This window comes from Vulpes lagopus, chromosome 3 (genome assembly GCF_018345385.1).
Source record: "Vulpes lagopus strain Blue_001 chromosome 3, ASM1834538v1, whole genome shotgun sequence".
Classification (NCBI taxonomy): Eukaryota; Metazoa; Chordata; class Mammalia; order Carnivora; family Canidae; genus Vulpes; species Vulpes lagopus.
The window spans coordinates 76195943-76216422 of record NC_054826.1 but is presented as its reverse complement, the minus strand read 5'-3'; the positions used below and the strand labels follow the sequence as shown (position 1 = coordinate 76216422).

The 20480-nt window shown below is 38.0% G+C and overlaps 1 protein-coding gene across 36 annotated transcripts in view; it reads right to left on the bottom strand.

The window, feature by feature from the left end:
• Positions 1–20480, bottom strand: part of ANK3 (ankyrin 3) — a 657384-nt gene that overhangs the window by 154699 nt on the left and 482205 nt on the right. For all 36 annotated transcript variants that reach the window (XM_041749118.1, XM_041749123.1, XM_041749115.1 and 33 more), the window contains 2 exons: positions 6675–6773; positions 991–1188 (listed from right to left, as the gene is read on the bottom strand). In XM_041749118.1, the coding sequence (XP_041605052.1) occupies positions 991–1188; positions 6675–6773 (297 nt within the window). The remainder of the gene's footprint in view (positions 1–990; positions 1189–6674; positions 6774–20480) is intronic.

The window sequence follows — 20480 nt, the reverse complement described above, 5'->3', positions numbered from 1 at the left end:
AAAAATGAGTCATGATGGCTAATTTCTTTTCCTCCCTTCTCAGAATTCAAAGATATGTCTGATACACTGGGCAGGTCAACAGCTCTTGAAATGCTGCTGTGGTAAAAGCTTTTAGAGTGACAATGACAGGCTGGGGTCAGAGTGCTCCTCAGTCCTCATGTCTCCTGCCCACAGAGCTGCAGAGGAGCTGGGGATCCATTTAGACAGGGAGACAGCACCAGTTGGAAAGGAACAGTGACCCTTCCTAAATCGTTGGTCGGATGACAGCTTTTACCTCAAAATTCCTAGTAAACTCACATGTTTTCCCTAACATTCAGTGACTGATTTTTTCCTAAACATGAGTACCTATTCTGAACTAAATTTAAACAGCTTACCAAATTGGGGTAATTTATTTTTCCAAAGACAAAAACACCATCTTGCTAAGAAAATCAAGTTACAGTACAGCTCTAAGGGTTAAAATAACATCATTTTAGGAGTGAAGACAAAAATCAGACCCAAATTTTCATTTTTATCAGAAGGAAAAAGAGTTGAAAGGCCATATATTAACTTACATGGTACACATTATACAAAATTTCAGCTCACAATTTCCTAGACTGTTGATGTTTAAGAGAATGTTTTTTTTTTTTAACTATTTTGCCTCATGTTTTTAGAGTTTAGAAGAAAATTTTAAGTCACATAATTATAACTTTACCCTCAGTAAGATAAGTGGGACCACCTGAGTCTTTTTTATACTTACACAGTCTTTGGGTCTTATTTCTGTAAGAGATTCACCAGTGTGACCATAAAGAGATTAACGAGTTAGCCACATCAGTCTTGTTCATGTCAGAAATAGGTTGTTTCTTTAAAGGATATTTGACAAATTTGATAAGAAGTATATTCTACTTAATTAGACCTTTTATTTTTATCTCCTCAAAGTAATCCCTTCACATGTGGAGGCAGCATGTTGTCAGCAAGACAACATGGGCTGGACCTGTTGGCTGAGCCACTCACCAGGGCTTTGGCATTGGGGTTAGCTTTCTTGTCCAGGAGAACCTTGGCGACTTTGTAATGGCCACAGTGGGCAGCCACGTGCAAGGCGGTCAGGTAGTCATTGGTGACATCATCCACGGGCACGTTATGCTGGAGGAGAAGCTGGACGCAGTTTAAATGATCCCCTTGTGTGGCCATGTGCAGTGGAGATAATCCATTCTGGAACACATAAGAAACTCAGAATTCATTCTTTTACTTTTTAAATGCAAATGTGCCAAATACAAAATATAGTACAAATATGAAAAGATGAAAACCTAGTTTTTCACACAAAAATGCCTTCTCTTTTCAAAAGGTTCTTTTTTAAAGTTTTATTACTTAAATTCCAATTAGTTAACCTACAGTGTAATACTACTTTTAATTTTAAGCAAACTCTATACTATACACAGGGCTTGAACTCACAGTCTCAAGATCAAAGTCACATGCTCCCTACTGAACCAGCCAGGCATCCTCTTTTTAAATGGTTTTCATGATTGATTTGAACTGCAGCTACTTTTAAAACCAGTCCTCTCACTTCTTTTATCAGTTTTTGACAAACTGATAAACTGATTTCTTTTCTGATTTAAAATCAGTGTGAACTGAGGCACCTGGGTGGCTCAGTCAGTTGAGCATCCGACTCTTGATCTCAGTTCAGGTCTTGATCTTGGGGTTGTGAGTTCAAGCCCCACATTGGGCTCCACACTGGACATGGAATCTACTTTAAAAAAAGAAGTATAAATTGCAATAGTGTCCATTATTTACCATATTCCCAGTGAACTGGAATTCCTTTTTTTTTGTTTGCTTGTTTTTAATTAAAGATTTTTAAGCAATCTCCATACCCAGTGTGGGGCTTGAACCTACAACCACAAGGTCAAGAGTTGCAAGCTTCATCGACTGAGCAAGCCGGGCACCCCCAGAATTCTTGATATTAAAGAGTGAAAAGGATTAAAAAAAAAAGCAGAGGTAGTTTGGTATTCATTGCACTAGTTTTTATTTTGTCTTTATAAGTTACTAACACTTAATACTGATACTATATTAATTTGCTTAATAAAGATCTGACTGAAACAACACATTTCATTTCATACCTATGTAGAAATGAAAATTTCCCCCTTCCATCGATCTGGTGCCCCCCTGTGTCTATAAGGAGGAAAGGCAAGGCACTAATTGCTTGCCTCAGTTTACATCAACTGGGTCCAGGCACACAGTTAATCATGTGTGGGAAAATAAGTCAAAAATTCTTTAAAGAGTTGCAAGAAGAAATGAATAGGCTCAAAGGCAAATGAAGCCTTAAATACAGGTTAGAGGGACAGTTAACATCCAGTACTTGTTCCCAGGGAAGGCAAAAATAAGATATTAAGACGTTAGTCTTTTCAAGCACACTTCCTTTAAATATGGAGGCAAAGTAGAGGAGCCTGGGAAATTTCTAGAGAATCTAATTATCAAGAGAGGCTCTATTAATCACTGTAATATAGTTTAACATATCTGGGGGTAGGTGGGAAGTGAGTGTAAATTCAGTTTCCAAAAAACTTGTTACCGGTGAGCTTTGAAAATAATGATGTATTAAACAGGCACTGATGACACAGGTATTTCTGAATCCTCTGGGTCAAGTTATTTCCCCTAATTTATCTATAAATGATATAAGATGGGAGATCAGGATAGGAAGAAGAAGTGCAAGCCTTCCTCTAGCCTCTTAATAGTACCATTCACTCACTGTGATATATTTCAACTATTTGTATTCCTTGAAAGCAAGAGGTTCATGGATTATAATTTCCCCAGATTGCCTGGCAGAGAGCCTTGGATTTATAGAGAAATAAATATTCATGTAAATGTAAAGACTTCATATATGGTCAATCAGAATATTTCTGCCTAAATTCCACTTTAACATTTTGAATCAAAGTAGACACTAATGTGAAACAAAGGACGGGAACATTTCTTGTTTGAGATACTGCCACCCACAAGCATATGCACTCATGCACTCCTTTACTTCCTGCCAAGGCATTCCTTTGCTTTATATTTTGATACAGTCCTAGGGGCCAACAGTGAAGTAAACAAAGAAACAACATCTCAGAGAACAAATACTTCATGGAGAATAGCAATGGAAGGCAGTGCCGACCAAAGAAGGAAATTCTCTAATGACACACAAATAACAATATATGAGTAGGTAACTTACAGGTCGTTGGAGAAGGAGAAGAAAGGAAAAGAGCATCTGTCCTAGGGGCAAGGGTCTTATTACATACTGCACCCTCATAAAGCTGAAAATATAGATCCAACTTGGTGGGTTTTCTTAAAAAGATGAAAGCCTTGAGGAATTAGACAGATGGCCTTAAAGCCAGAAACACATTCATTCACTTAATGTTCATTCAGGAAATGTTTTCTGGAGGTCTACTATGTGCCAGACATTAATTTAGATGCTTGGGGTACTGCACCGACGGAGGTAAAGCTCTTGCTTTCATTTTACAAAAGAGAGAGATAACAGACAAGAGGATAAGCTAACAAGAAGGCCTCTGTGAGAAGAAAACGTTTGAGTTGAGAAATGGGTGGAGACTGCAGAGATCTGGGCCAAGCTGAGGAACTCAATCAGATGAGGACAAACCTGGTGTATTCTAGGAAGCAGAAGCAGGCCAGCTGGCTGGAAGACAGTAGGGAGCAGAACAGGAGATAAGGTAGAGAGGTCGTCAGATGCTGGTAAGGGATTTATTAGTGCAGGAGGACACTTCTGGAGAAATATGGTGGGTATGACCTATGCATACCCATCCTTTTCTAAACTCTAAAGTAATTTAAAAGATAAGTTTTGCAAGGGCATGCCCACCCACATCCACTCCCAAATCACACAGGAAAGGAAACAAAAACAGATATGTGATGTCTATAAATTTTAGAATGTGAAAAGAAGGTTTAGAGTGTTAACACATCCAGCAGAAGAGAGAAGGCGGAGCGCTAAGTGTCTGTGGATGGGCATCATCAGTGGTGTACTGGTAAACGTTTAGCAACAACAGCTCTTTGAAAATGAAAAACCCCGATATGTAGCATTTGCCAATCCCCATGGTGTAAAGAACCCTGTGATGACTGATTTCAAGCCATCAACATGTCACTGAATATAAAATTGGAAAAAGATGTACATAATAGGCTCAATGATCTGGCTCCAACATACCACTAGTGAAATAAAGACAAGTGATTTGTCTCTCAAATGTCCAAAAGGCAGGAACACAGGACACCTTGGAAGATAAAGATGAGGCTTAGAGTCAAAAGAAGGATTGGTTTACCTGTGTATGGAGCCGTCAGGTTTCCAGGTCTTTTGGACCCGGTAAAGCCAGACGATCTCCCTATGTCTCTTACAGGAAATCAAGAGTTTAGTGTCTGACGAAACTGAAGCAGAGAGATTCTGGATGCAGGAGCCTGGACAGAGCATTGGACAGTGGTGAGGCTCTGGACTAAGACCAGGTACTCACAGAAAAAAGGGAGGATGGTATGGTCATCAAGAGTTAGACTGCCTGGGTTCAAATCCTTGTTCTACCATGAGATAAGATATCTTGAGAAAGTCATTTTATCTCTTTGGATCTCAGTTGTCTCATCCATAAAAAGGGAATAAAAGTAACATTAGGACCTCATTGTGAGGATTAAATGGATTGAAATATGTAAAGTGTTAGAGCCTGCTATGTAGTAGATAGCATGTAAATATTCATTCTCACTATCATGATTGAAGTGTGCAGAGGACCGGGAGAATGACAGCCCCTTCTTTTTCTTACTCTGCATGTATTGACACAGCTGTACACCGCAAAAGATTGGAAGATTCATCTCTCAAAAAAATTGAACTTCCTAGAAAACAGGGCAGCTGATTGGGACCTGGGGGGCCACCACCACCTGATATACTGGAGTGGAGCCCTGCCTACACTCACATAGAGTTTCTATTCAATTGCTAGTGTCTGACACTGATGGTCAGGTACAGACATTTGTGGGAAACACCCAACATAAAGAGAGAGCCAAAGCCAACAAAGAGAAAAACAAAAAATGTGAGGAATTAGAGACAAAAGAGAGACAGAAAAAAAGTAAAGAAAAGTTATCTTGAGTGTTCTCAGAAAGGTAATAAACTATATTGCATCCATTAGACAAGAACTGGATGCTTAAGGAAAAGAAACTATCAGAGAGCAAGAAAATGTTCTTGCATGTTACAAACACAGAAGAAAAGACATCAAGGAAATCTCTTCGAAAGAAAGAAAAGACAGAGATGAGCAAAAGGGAGAAAAAACTGAGACAGCAATTTTATTTTTAGCTATGCCTTACTGTTCTGATAAAATGAAAATTAACTTTTAAGAGAGTAAAGGTTTCTAGGCAGGAGGTGACATGAGTTGGTTGACAGTTTATTTGGCCACTGTGACCGCATAGGGAGTGGGACCAGAAAAGAGCAAGGTGGGACACAGGGGACCAATAGGAAGCTATTGCAGGGTTTAGTCTGTGGTGAGGTGGCTTGAAAGCAGTAGAGGTGGAAAAAAAAAAAAAGATAGAGACAGACTTCTTGAAAGGAAAAAAGCAGAAACAGAATGGCTTAGATGAGAAGTACTCAAAAGGCCAAGGTGTCATCACATACCATGAAACCTTGTGGCTGTTTAACGCTGTGGGTGATTCCTCCCTGCCTCACTAATATAAATCCTGCATTACGAGGGGATTATTCAGACCACCTCCACCCTGGTCCATCTTCACTGGGGTTGTTGAGGAAACATTGACCAGAGAGCAAACAGGAGTAATTATTTTTTGTTGTTTTGATGATGTTTAGAAATAAGGCTTTTTATAAAGCTTAGTGCAGCTTCCAAAAATCACTGATTAGATTAATGTAAGCAGTAGGGATTCAGGTAGTTTATGTACCAAAATTTATTTACAAATATCCTCTCTTTTTAAATAGTGTCAAAAAGCTTTGCCATAAAAATCTAGAAGACATTTTGTAAAACATTAGTTTTGGGGCAATCATTATGCATTCCTTTTGCATAACTCAATTTCCCCAAGGCCCAAGCAAGATGCAATCTTTGCAATGTTTCCAGCCTTTATCAGTTCAACGATATCCTCTTTAATAATCTGTAAGCCTCAAGAAAAGAACCAAGGGGATGGAGAAAGAGAGCCAGCACCCATGCATTAGAGACTATAGATCTGGTATTTTCTTTCTCCAACAAGCAGTCATTGCTGAGCTTCGGAAATATCATAGAATGATATCAAGCAGTCAGTGTTCCTGAAACAAAGTAAAAACAAAGGCAACGCGGGATCCCTGGGTGGCGCAGCAGTTTGGCGCCTGCCTTTGGCCCAGGGCGCGATCCTGGAGACCTGGGATCGAATCCCACGTCGGGCTCCCGGTGCATGGAGCCTGCTTCTCCCTCTGCCTGTGTCTCTGCCTCTCTCTCTATCTCTCTGTGACTATCATAAATAAATAAAAATTTTAAAAAAAATTAAAAAAAAAAAAAAGGCAACGCATACAAAAATGACTTTGTGGTGGAGTGGATTCTATCAAAAGGCTTCATAAACCCAAACAAATTGTGAAGTTCTCCAAAGATTCAAACTAGCTTACTCTTAATTGCTAAGTTGGAATGATATCATTTTTCTAGGATTCAAAAGGCAGTTAAATAAGTTAAATAAGCAGTAAAGGGATGTAAAGCTAAATAATGTCCAAAAATTTGGGAAGAAATTACCTTGGTTTTTGAAAGAATGGGGGCAGCTCGATCGAGCAGCATTTCCACCACCTGCTCATGGCCACTCCTCGCTCCACAGTGCAGGGGCGTTAGACCGTCCTGTTGAACAAAGGCAACATCTTCTGTTAGATCCGATGGGAAATTCTGTAAATGCAGTGTATTTCTTCAGGATTTGGTGTAGCATCCAACAGGCTGTGGACCTGTGACTTTCAAACACTTAGTCAAATATATCAAAATAATTTCCTATTTTTAACTAGAGAACTAAATTTTTTTGTAAGTTTAAGTAGTTATAAATGGTTAGTTTCCCACATATTAGAATATTCACTGTTAAAAATAGAATTGTTTCACTACTCTTTCCATATCCGATGGAATCGAAATGCCGTAAGTAATTTGATATTTTCCATTTAAAAAAATAGAAAATAATTCCTTTTAAAATAGGAATTTGTAATAGGAACTTAACATTGGTCCTTTCCTTCTTGCATTTCTGTTTCCATTTCACTTCCCCTATAAGGGGAAGTAAAGAATCTCAAGCAGACTCGCAACATGGGTCTAGATATCATGACCCTGGGATCATGATCCTGAGAAGAAACCAAGAGTTAGATGCTTAAATGACTGAGCTACCCAGGTGCACCTATACTTGAATATTTTTAATTAATTACCATATCATATCTCTTTGCTATGAAAATATATGTTAAATTTTAAAAAGTTTAAAGATTTCCTGAGAACATAAGTCTTTAAAGCATCAAAAATAAATCTCTAAAACAGAGTTACTATAATTATTCAGATACAATTGGTCAAAATAGTGAAAACATATTACAAACTTTATGATTATTAAAAGCACCAACTTATTAAAAAGTTCCTCTCTTAATGAGATGTATGTGTCATAAGTACTTCATGTATCTATTAATGAATATTAATTATTGCTGAATGATACAGGGTCAGCATCAACATTATCCCATTTTTAAAAAGTCAAATGCAGTTTTAAAATTTTTTTTCTGGGACACCAGTGGTTGAGTGTCTGCCGTTGGCTCGGGTTGTGATCCTGGGGTTCTGGAATCGAGTCCCACATCAGGCTCCGTTAGGGAACCTGCTTCACCCTCTACCTCTGTCTCTGCCTCTCTCTCTCTGTGTCTCTCATGAATAAATAAAAATCTTTAAAAAAATAAAATAATTTTTTCTATATTTTACAAATAACAGTATAATTAACATTTAGTGTTTCCGGTGTACAATATAGTGATTTGACAATTCCATGCATTATTCTGTGCTCATGCTGATAATTGTATTATTAATCTCCACTATCTATTTCACCCTTTCCCCCTGCCCCCTTGCCAACCTCCCCTCTGGTAACTATCAGTTCGTTCTCTATAGTTCAGAGTCCGTCTTTTTGTTTATCTCTTTTTTCTTTTGTTCCTTTGTTTCATTTCTTAAATTCCAAAAATCAGGGGAATTAATGACTTATTTCACTTAGCATTTTACCCTCTAGATCCATCCATGTTGTTGCAAATAGCATTTTTTTATCACTGAATAATATTTTGTTGTATATATATATACTATATATTTTTTAAAAAAATATTTTATTATTCATTTGAGAAAGAGGCAGAGCATGAGCAGAAGGAGGGGTAGAAAGGGAGGGACAAGTAGACTCCCCACTGAACAGGGAACCCAATGCGGGGCTCAATCCCAGGACCCTGAGATCATGACTTAAGCAGATGTCAGATACTTAAACGACTGAGTCAGTCAGGAGCCCCTATACCACATCTTTATCCATTTATCTATCAATAGACACTTGGGCGGTTTCCATAATTTGGCTACTGTAAATAATGCTACAATAAGCATAGGGGTGCATATGTCTTTTCCAATTAGTGTTTTCATAATTTGGGGGTAAATATTCAGTAGTGGAATGAGTGGATCATATGGTGATTCTATTTTTTAATTTTTTGAGGAACCTCCATACTGTCTTCCACAGTGTCTGCACCAGTTTGCATTCCCACCAACAGTGCACAAGGGTTTCTCTCCCCCCACATCCTCACCACTTGCTGTTTCATGTGTTTTTAATTCTAGCCATTTGACAGGTGTGAGGGGATATGTCATTGTAGTTTTGATTTGCATTTCCCTGATGATGAGTTATGTTGAGCATCTTTTCTTGTGTTTGTTGGCCATCTGGATGTCTTTGGAGAAATGTCTGTTCATGTCTTCTGCCCATTTTTACCCAGACCATTTGTTTTTTGGTGTTGAGATAAGTTCTTTATATATTTTAGATACTAACCCTTTACCAGATAAGTCATTTGCAAACATTTCCCATTCAGTAGGCTGACTTTTAGTTCTGTTGTTTACTTTTCTATGCAGAAACTTGTTATTTTGATGTAGTCCTAATAGTTTATTTTTGCTTTTATTTCCCTTGCCTCAGGTGATATATCTAGAAAAATGTTGCTAAGGCCAATGTCAGAGAAATTGCTGCCTGTGTTGCTCTCTCCCATGATTTTTATGGCTCAGGTTTCACATTTATGTCCTTAATTTTTTAGTTTATTTTCATATATGGTGTAGGAAAGTGGTCTGATTTCATTCTGTTGCATGTCACTGTCCCCACACCATTTGTTGAAGGGACTTTTTTCCCATTGTATATTCTTGTCTCCTTTGTCAAAGATTAATTGGCTATATATATATATAATCATGGGTTTATTTCTGGGCTCTCCATTCTGTTCTGTTGATATATGTGTCCATTTTGGTGCCAGTACCATACTGTTTTGATTACTACAGCTTTGTAGGATATCTTGAAATCTGGGATTATGATACCGTCAGTTTTTTTTTTTTTCTTTTCAAGATTGGTTTGGCTATTTGAGGACTTTTGTGGTTTCATCTTGTTAGGATTGTTTGTTCTAGTTCTGTGAAAAATACTGTTGGTATTTTATTAGGGATTGCATTAAATATGTAGATTGCTTTATTTGTTCTTCCAATCCGTGAGCATGGAATATCTTTCCATTAGTTTGTGTTGTCTTCGATTTCTTTCATCAACGTTTTATAGTTTTTGGAGTATAGATCTTTCACCTTCTTGATTAAGTTTATTCCTGGGTATTTCATTACTTTTGGTATAAACGCTATCCTAATATTTGCTTTTATAAATGATACTGCTGAGACATCTTGTCTGCATAAATAAGTAGATGGACTTTTGTTAAAGCAGTGTCACTAATTCTTTGAACTGAATTACATGCCGAAATCACCTAATAACCTTTCACCAAAGATTTTTTTCAATGATACATCATAAGACAACTCCATTAGGTCCTTCATTTCTGTTAGCAGCAGTGGGGTTTCTAACCATCCAATGAGCAGAAGAATTCGTTATTCAATCATTAGAGTCACACCACTGTTAATATGACACTGGTATTCTGAACTGTCCTCCTTTCTCCACTGGGGGCCAGATGTGGGAGAGTTAGGCGTTTCTTTAGTGCTAGTGAGGAAGGACTATTGTACTACAGGTTAGATGGGAAAGGAGAATTAGCAGGGAATTAAGGAATGTAAAGATATTCATGTAGAACTAAGTGGCCCCAAACTCTATGGAGAAGCTTTTACATACCCCAGCTAATGTGTTCCCCAACTTGAAGATTCCTGTGGTTGACAACTGCTACCCTAAAGATAGTCACATTTTAAGATACATCAGAATGTAATTCACTGTATTCAAATCACGTTCTAGATTGTGTGAATGGATCTTGAAAATAACCGTACTTATCCTAATGTTTAATCGGTGAGGTACAATTCTATTCCTTGACTTTCAAATTGCAACAGCATTTTGCTAATAAAATAGGATAAAATAAAATCTGAGAACAAATTAAAAAAAACACCATGACATCCAAATGTCTTCCCAATAATGTAAAACCTGAAAATATCTGAAGGAGAAATAATAATTACATCTACCCTCCACCACACACACACACACACACACACACACAAACATCCCACACAGACCCTGTCATATGGTGATTTTATTTTACGAAATGAAAGGTCAAATTTGTTTCATTTTCTCTTAAGTAGACTCTCAGACACAAGAGGTAACAGAGTATGTGCAGACATGTTCAAACTATGGTCACACAGAAAAAAATAATTATTTTATCCTAATTCATTTATTCTTGAAAATTATCTTCCCCAAAGCAACTGCTACATACTGAATGAAAAGTGTTTGACTAGCTAAGAGCAGAATCTGTCTTGACTCCTCAGTCCTTTGAAACACACTGTTCCTTACAGACGTACATTTCTGCTGATTTCATTTTTTTAAAAAAAGTTTTAATTATGGAAAATTTCAAACCTATTTCAGACTAAAGCAGACTGAATAGTGTAATGAGTCTCTTGATGTCTGGTGTTCAGCATCAACTGTCACCTCCTGATCAAGCTTGATTCATCCATATCCCTGACCTTTTCTCCTTTCTTATATTATTTTGAAGCCAATCTAAGCTATTATATCATTTTATCCTCACAACTACCCTGACACAAAAGGCATAATCTTCATGTGATAAATGAAGACTCTAAGGCTTCAAACAGGTTAAACGCCTCGTCCAAGGCTGCACAGGCTGATTGCAGAACTTGGCCAGGCAATGGGGACAGTCCGGGCATATCTTGGGAGGAGTTAGAATGACAAAGCCCCTCTGCTCAAACTTTCAGCCACCCTGAGCCTTCCTTTATCTACATTCTGCAGCTGCTGCCTCTGTCTGGTCTCTGGTGTTTGTTTATTAAAGACTCCCAGACTCTAGAGACTCAGCTGGGGAAGGTAATTTTTTCATCAGCTCAAGAGCTGAGAAGCACCATTGTTCACTATAGCCATTGTTCCTTTTATCACCTGGCTTCAATGATAAAGCCAGCTGGTTCCCCAGGGTAGGATCTTCAGTTCCTAGCGAATGGCAAAGAGCTACCTGAAGCCTGGCTCTTTCAACTGTACTTTTACTTGCAGTATTTTTAACATTGATGGCAAGTGGCTGACTCCTTTGGATCTTTGGCAGATTTTCTCTGAAACTTTTTGAAAGTGCGTGACTTCAAACAGCCAGCATCCCGGCAGGAGCGATGCCTCATCAGGAAGCTGTACAAGATGTCACGACTGCCTGGTCGTACAGGCAGTGCCGGCCTGGCTGAAGGAACATTCACAGGTCAGTGGAAAACTGGTGCCTAGAGTTAATGTAAGGTCTTTAATTAGCTTCTCGGCTTTTACAGTGACAAAGAAGACAGCTCACCAGCTGACCCACAGCAAGACTGAAAGGTCTCTGCCATGTACTGATTCACACTTAGTTCAGTTTAAAAAAAAAAAAAAAGAAAAGAAGAAAATCAGCTGGCACTGACTTGACTTAATTAATATCTATATTTTGGGCACAAAATCAAATATTTACATTCTGAACTGATTTCTTTTGCTTTGAAATGGGTGAGGCTTATTAATCACATTCCTGAAGCATATGAAGCCCTGTGCTCAAGGAGACTTTCAACAACTGTGGCTCATTCCTTTGCCAGCCTCAGTTCCCCAGGTGAGCATGGGCAGCCTTCCCGGGTGCCCGCCCCAGCCCACAAACTCTCGGCAGTTCTCTGTTCTCTTGCTTCTCTGCACTGTCCGCACCAGGTACCCGCAAAGGGCTCCCTTTCCACTTTCTCCAAGACCCAGATTTGTACTGTTTTAAAGTAACTGTGTTCTTAGAAGGCTTTTCCAAAACTGGACATATCCATTCTACTCGCAGGATGTCTGCCTTGTTTTCTATATTTCTCTAGGGGGAACCTCTAACTTTTTACCAACTATCTCAGTTAGTTGTGAGTAGTCATCATCCTTCCAACTAGTCTGATTCTGAGGACAAGGCTACTAGTTTAAGGGGTACCTGAATCTCAGAGAGGAGGTGACTCGGTCCTAGGTCCATGAAAGTTGCTTAATAAAAATGAGTTAAATGAAGGAATGAGTGAGCAAATGAATTGGTTGCAGTGCTGGTCTTTCAAAAACAAAAAAAGATTTTCTGGTTAGTTGGTCAAAAATTCCTTTCCTTGTCATCCTTTTTGTTTAAGACTAGACTCCTTTTGTACTTCAGATGTGCTATAGTTTGTCTTTCTTTCCAGAAAAATAAAATTCTCAATAGATAAGTGACTTAAGAAATGTGACTAAAGACTGTGGCTAGTCTTTTCAGCTCTCAGAACAAGAAAATATCAGAGGAATTGTTCTAAATAAGCTATTTTCTCTTATTTGGAATACGATAAGCTTAACAAAGAGCTCTCATGGCTACCGTACTTTAGCACAGAGCAGTAAACTGGTGTGCTCCTCTCCCTAAAACTATAGCAGTGCTTTTTTCCAATACAAAAATGAGGATTCTAACCTGCTCCCAACCCCTAGAAATTTACAGTTAATATACAGGATCACTTAGGATGGGTCCAGGACCAAAAAGCAGTTCTTCAACTGCATACCAGTGTCGACCTCCAGTTGGCAAATGCTTGACAAAGGCAATTCCCAGGGTGCCGGGGAGGCCGTCTCTTGAATGGTGGCATGTGCATTTGGACAGGAGAGAAGGAGAGAGGGATGCTGAGTTGCCATAGTAACATTATGGGGGGGAAGTGAAATTGCATGGGGTTAGTAGTTGTTGTTTTTTTCCCCCAATTCCCCTGATTTTTAAAGTGCTAACATAATGAACAAGTATTCCCTTGGGGAGAATTCTGAAGCAAAGCCAACTGGCTGGCCCAGATCTCATATTTCATCGCAGTGACAGTAATCTTATTACTGAGGTGGGAAACTGTACTTTACTGGCTGGACAAAATGCTCTGTTGCGTTAGCCTAAGAGCAAAACCTTGCAATTCGAAGGTCAAAAAGGCTTTCTTTCAGCTCCTGTTTTGCTGAAAAGCTTGGAACAGGACATTAAGGTATCACACCTAAGAATACTGCACCCAGATTACATTATTAACAAGCTGAAATTTGCTCAAAGCCAATACTGAAATGATACAAATTCATGGCTTGGGAAATACTTTCAAAAACAGACATTTATTTTGACTTATATTCTGTAGGCTTTCTTTCCTTCCCTCTAAGCAAAAATAAATAAGTAAAATCTCACTCTAGAGAAGGAAATCAAGCAGCTCTTTTCCTATATCATGGATATAAAACAGGATGTGATACTTAATTGAAAACTGAAAACAATGAAACAAAAAGCAGGTACTACTCAGGGAGGGGAAAGTTATAATACAGTAAAAGTAAAAGGGCAGCAATTACAGTCCAACAGTAAAGCTATTCTCATGTCTGTATTTTTTTTACCAGAAATTCTGACTGTATCCTCATTTTGCATGTGGCTGGCAGTTGTAGATTTGGCCTAGGAGGGAGTACATTTTTCGAAACCCCCCTGTTGTTATAGGCACATTATATTTGTGATCTTACTGAATCCTTAAAACTCATGAGAAAGGCATTGGAAGTTCCATTTATAGATGAGAAAGCTGCTCCAGAGGATGAATCTACCTACTCTAGGTCACATGCAACCAAACGGCTGGAATCAGTATCTATACTTAGGCTTTCCTCTACCTGTGGGATTGGATTCCTTATACTATGAAACAATCTCCTTTTAAGATCTAGAATTCATTTCTACCATTTATGCATAGGAAAGAGAAATATCTCTTTCTAATTCCCTTCCTTCCTGTCCCTGTCATACATCCTGTATATTTAAAATTAAACGAAACAAGGCAAAATCCTTCTGTTGTTCTCTCTGCTTAGAAAGCCACAGCCTTCTGAGCCTAGAACACACCCTCATACTATTTGTTGTGTTCTTTGGGTTTTTCTTGTCCCTCTTGTTTTGTCTTCTTGGGGTTGAGAATGATTTAGGATTCTAATCACTGAATCATCACATATATCATTGGCTAGCTCCTCCTTTGGCTTTTTAACTACATCTTTTCTCTTTTTTTCTTCTCTTAGTGGTTGCCCTAGGCATTACAATATGTATCCTTAATTTAAGTCTAAATAGCATTGTGTTATTAATCATGTATCATATACTGATATTATATATGATATATAGTATTAATATTATATAACTTCACATATAAAATGAAATTCTGCAATATTACAATTCCATTTATGCTATTAGCTTTCCCTTTTGTGCTATAAATGTTGGATTTTTTAAAAAATGTTTTATTTATTCACGAAAGACACAGAGAAGCAAAGACAAAATCAGAGGGAGCCAGAGGCTCCCTTGTGGGGAGCCCGATGCAGAACTTGATCCAGGACCCCGGGATCATGATCAGAGCTGAAGGCAGATGTTCAACCACTGAGCCACCCAGGTGCCCCTAAAAATCAGATATTACAAACCTCAGAATAGATTGATAGTTTTCTTTAATCAAATTTTAAAGAATTACTAAAAAGAAAAAAATGTTCTGTATATTGATCTGCTTATGTATGGTCTGTAACTTTTCTCTCCTGTTTTAGATCCACATTTCTATTTTTTATAAAATTTTTAAAAAAGATTTTATTTATTCATGAGAGACACAGAGAGAAGCAGAGGCATAGACAGAGGGAGAAACAGGCTCCTTGCAGGGAGCCTGATGTGGGACTTGATCCCGAGATGGGATCATACCTTGAGCCAAAGGCAGAAGCTCAACCACTGAGCCACCCAGGCATCCCTAGATCCCCATTTGCATATGGTATCACTTCCCTTCAGAATTAAGAACTTCCTTTAATATTTCTTTTAGTGTGAGTTTGAGGATAACATGTTATCTCAATTTTTGCTTATCTGAAACTGAATTTTGCTCTTATTATGAATTTATGTTCATTGGATATAAATTCTAGATTAACAGATATTTTTCATTTAGCACCTGAAAAATGTTCCATTGCCTTCTGGCCTCCAGTGTTTGTTTGTTTCTTCTTCCTCATCTTTTTTTTTTTTTTTAAAGATTTTATTTATTTGAGAGAGAGAGAGAGAGAGCAAGAGACCAAGAGCAAGGAGAGGGGTAGAGGGAGAAGCACACTCCCTACTGAGCAGGGAGCCCAAAATGGGGCTCAATCCCAGGACCTGGGGATCATGACCTGAACAGCAGGCAGATGCTTAACCGATTGAGCCACCCAGGTGCCCCTGGCCTTCAGTGTTTCTGGATAAGAAGTTAAATCACAGTCTCATCATTGTTTTTCCATTTATAATGCATCTTCTTCTCTGTTTGCCTATACATTTTTTTCTCTATCTTTGACATTTAGCAGCTTCACTATCATGTGCCTCTATGTGGTTTTCTTTGCATTTATCCTCCATGGGATATGCTATTTCCTGAGTCCACGGGTTGTAGTTTGCGACTGAATTTTGAAATACATACATCTTTTTTACTCCATTCCCTTTCTCTCTGCTTCTTGGACTGCGTTGTATTTAGTCAGCTTGCTAATGTTCCAGATGTTGTTGACATGGTGTGAACTTGATTTTTAATCCTTTTTGTTTTCTGTCCTTCATTTTGGATGATTTTTATAACTTGTGCTCAAGTTCACCAATTCTTTCTCTTTTTGTATTCAATCTGTTCTTTATCCCATCCGGTGAATTTTTTTAAAAAAATTAGATATTATGTTTTTTAGTTCTAAGATTTCTATATTTTTAGAATATTTTTCCTGAAATTCATTTTTTCTTTTTTGCCTTACTCATTATATCTGTCTTTTCCTTCAGATATTGAACATATTTATCATAGTTATTTTAAATTCTATTAATTCCAACATCTGAGTCACCTATGGGTCTGTTTTTATTACCTAACATTTCCTTTGACTGCAAGTTGGATTTTTTTTCTTCTCATGTATATTACTAATTTTAAGTTATATGTTAAATTTAAGTTAAGTATTGGATATTGTGAATAATATGCTATAAAGACTCTGATCTTATAGGGACTTGATTTTAGGGTTTCAATGGCAGTTCAGTTTTGGCCTTATTCCAAGAGTAATCCCTTTAGTCCTGGGACACAGTCATAACTTCTAAGATATAGTCCTTGTAGAGTTAATAAAGAGCCAAAGATGTTTACCAAGCTTCCCTGATATGGTGATTATCTTCCTTGCAGCAGGCACTGCTGAACTTTCCCCTTAGCTTTCAATTTTTTAACTGTTATTTCCCTCTGATCTCCTTGATGTTTCAATCCCCCCAAAATATATAGTTCAGGGCTCAGCCAAGGACTGTGGGGAGTTTATATGTTTATTTCAGCACTCCCTTTGTGGTTCCCTCCTTTCAGTGATTCCTCCCTGAATATCCAGCCACTCTTATAGCCCTAAACTTGATCCTCTGACCTCAAGACAATAAAATTGCGACTTACTCCATGAATTGTATCACAGTACCTGGCATATAAACATAGATCTCATCTTGTATTGTTTAGTTCTTTCAAAAGTTGAATTTACTCCAATTTATGCCAAGTTTTGATTACTGAGCTACCTAGGCATCCCCCTTCAAAGTGATTTTCATGTTTTGAAAACTAAGGGCATTTCATGATTAGTTTTATTTTTTTAATATTAAGATCTAATATTTTTAGAGAAGCTTAAGGCTCATAGCAAAATTTGGGGAAAGGTGCCATTACCCTTCTTTGAATCCAAATAGATACTTTTAACTAGCTTTTAATATTTGTGACATAAGAATTAAAAAATTAATCTATTTTTGAATGCCATAAATATTTTAAAATTTGTCTTGACTGATGTAGAAACACAGAGTATTTTGCATAATTTCAAATGCTTTTGTCAACATGTCTATGTTAGGACTCTAGGGAGGAAGTATTGTATTAGAATTTTCTCTTTGATAGAAACTATTTTATGACCATAAAATATTTAATATTTTCTTTAAGGGTTTATTTTTAGGCAGAGCAAGACACTTCTGGAAATAAAATAGAAAGCAAACATCAGGGATGCTTGAGTGGCCCAGTGGTTAGGCATCTGCCTTTGGCTTAGGGTGTCATCCTGGAGTCCTGGGATCGAGTCCCACATCGGGCTCCCTGCATGGAGCCTGCTTCTCCCTCTGCCTATGTCTCTGCCTCTCTCTCTCTCTCTTTCTCTGTCTCTTATGAATAAATAAATAAAATCTATAACAACAACAAAAAAAGAAAGCAAAAGTCAATACCAATATTTCTTTCTTCTTTGTATTTAACCTGTGAAATAGAACCGGTTGCATTTCTGGGAAAGGACAGGCTAAAATTACAGGGCATCCAAGTGTCTCCTGACACCTTCCCAGAATAGTAAGAATTTAACAACTGACAGATTCAAGGTATTCTGAAACCTTTTATCTACTTGCACACAAATATCTCTTCATGGTCATAAATCAATTGGAAGCCATTAACTTCAGGGAACAAACTTATATTACCAAAGTATCAGTATAAAGTCAAGAAAATTAAGACTTTTGGCAAATTAACACTAAGGAGAGTATCTTTAATTTCTATATATTCAGCAAAAGATGCCAGGATGTGTGCTAAGTGCTACAGTTACCAAGATGAATGTGTGCATCTGAGTGCCTACGTGGAGCCTTGGATGTGATGTGGTAGTAATGGGACTGTATGAGGATCCGGGCAGTGGCACCTGTCAGGAAAACAGGAAGCTGGGAGAGGCATGATTAGAGCAACATTCTGGGAATCAGAGCACTACTATTACTGACTCTACCTGGAACTCCTCCATCTTTTATGAAGCACTAAATACAAGCACAGCTGCCTTTACTATTGGGTAGAGAAGGTTGGTGAAAAGAGAGAACTCAGAAGATGCTACAAAGCCTTAAAATGGTTCTGATTTGGGTCCATATTGAGCCTTGGATTTGGCTGTGAATTGATGCAAAGGAAAAGGAAAATGATGAAATACCATCCATTGCAAAGTATCTTCTTGCAAGAAGAATACATGCTAGCTTTACAGAAAGCTAGAGTTAAATGGAAAAACATACAAACCAGCAGGCTACCACAAGTAGCTATTCTTTGCAAAGCATTTTAGTTTATAAATAAAGCCATTAAAATCTGTTGTAAAAGAATGAACAAATTTCAAAAATTATTTTAAAATTAAAAATTAAAAATGATCTGCATATAGACCAGCCTGGAAAAATTTGTCTTGATATATGTTTATAACTCAGCACATTTGCCACCTTATTACAGAGATACTTAACATACTTACTCTTGTCTATTTTGCAGGAGAATAAGATAACAAGCCAGTTGGCATTAGTGAGCATTGAGAGGCTGAGAAAATACAAAAAGCTTTCTTTAAATGAACTAAATAGAAAAAGGAACACAGGCTGTGTGGTTCATCAGATCCTTGCTAAAAGCTTTCAGGAACATTCATGTATAAGTTTCTTCCCCAGGATTCCCCAACTTTACTGAAATAAAATTGACATGCAACATTGTGTAGGTTTAGGTTATTCCCTCTCATGATCTGGTGTGTGTGTGTGTGTGTGTGTGTGTGTATGTGTGTGTGTGTGTGTGTGTGTGTATGTGTGTGTGTATAGTGAAATATTTACCATGATAAGGTTACTTAACACATTCTTCACCTCACATCAATTCTGAATATACAATACAGGACTGTTAGCTATAGTCACTGAGATGAACCTTAGATACCTGAATAAATACACTTTATAACTGGCAGTCTGTACCTCTGACAAACATATCCCCATTTCCCCCACATCTCAGTGCCTGGTAGCCCCGTTTCTATTGTTTCTATGGGTGAGATGTTTTTAGATTCCTCATATAAGTGATAACATGCGTATTTGTCTTTCTCCATCTGACTTATTTTACCTCTTATAACACAATCAGGATCCACTTATGTTGTTGCAAGTGGCAGGATTTCCTTTTATGTTTATGGCTAAATAATATTCCATACACTGGAAATGCAGTTTAAATGCTATATTAAAGCTTTATCAATTAATCAACAAAACTCTAATGACTTTTTTGGTATAAAACCATTGGGTGCTTTTTCTATAATATTTTTTTCATTAAAAACTCCAATCTCTGTTCTCTAGGGGCCCCTGCTTTTTTGTCTAGTTTTTCCCCCCTCCTGACCCTTACAACTCTCCAGATTTGGGGGCAGGGTCATGAAGTCAATTTACTAAGTCCTAATAAGTTTCTCTTCTCCTTCTGGGACTCAGCGATGATAGGCTGCTTTGATGGAATGGTGCCTTTTAGTCCTGCAAGTTTTCTTCATTCCTTTTCATTCTTTTGTCTTTTGCTTCTCTGACTGGATAATTCCAAAGGCTCTTGCTTCTGCTTGGTCTGGTCTGCTGCTAGAGCTCTCTACTGAGGTCTTTGTTCCCATCCCTGTCTTCTTTAGCTCCAAATATCTGCTTGGTTCTCTTTTTATATTTTCTTCTCTTTGCTGAACTTTTCATTTTGTTCTTGTATATTATTTCCTAACTTCATTAAATTGTTTCACTATGTTTTCTCATAGCCCTCTGAGCATCATTAGGACAATTATTTTGAATCCTCTGTCAGACAATTCCTACGTCTCCATTTCTTTGAGGTCAGTTACTGTAAGTTTACTGGGTTCCTCTGCCGGTGTCATGTTGCCCTGATTCTTCAGGATCCCTGTAGCCATGCATATAGATGTCTGCACATTTAAAGAAGCAATCACCTCTTCCAGACTTTATGAGTTGACTTCGATATGGAACTACCATGAGCTGTGTGTGGGGGTGTGCTAGAGTGTGCTGTCCTGCCAGGTCCAGTGGTATAGTGTACCAAATCAAGGGTGTGTGGTCATTCTGATTCCAGGGGTATATGATGTCTCATTGGCTCAGGCCACTGGGGTCCACAACATTGATAACTGTGTGGTTCTTGGTGAGCACCGTGGAGAGTCCACAGTGGCTATAGGGGTTGTTGGAGTCCTCAGCAGCACCCCCAGGGCCATTGGCTAGAGACTTAGGCAGG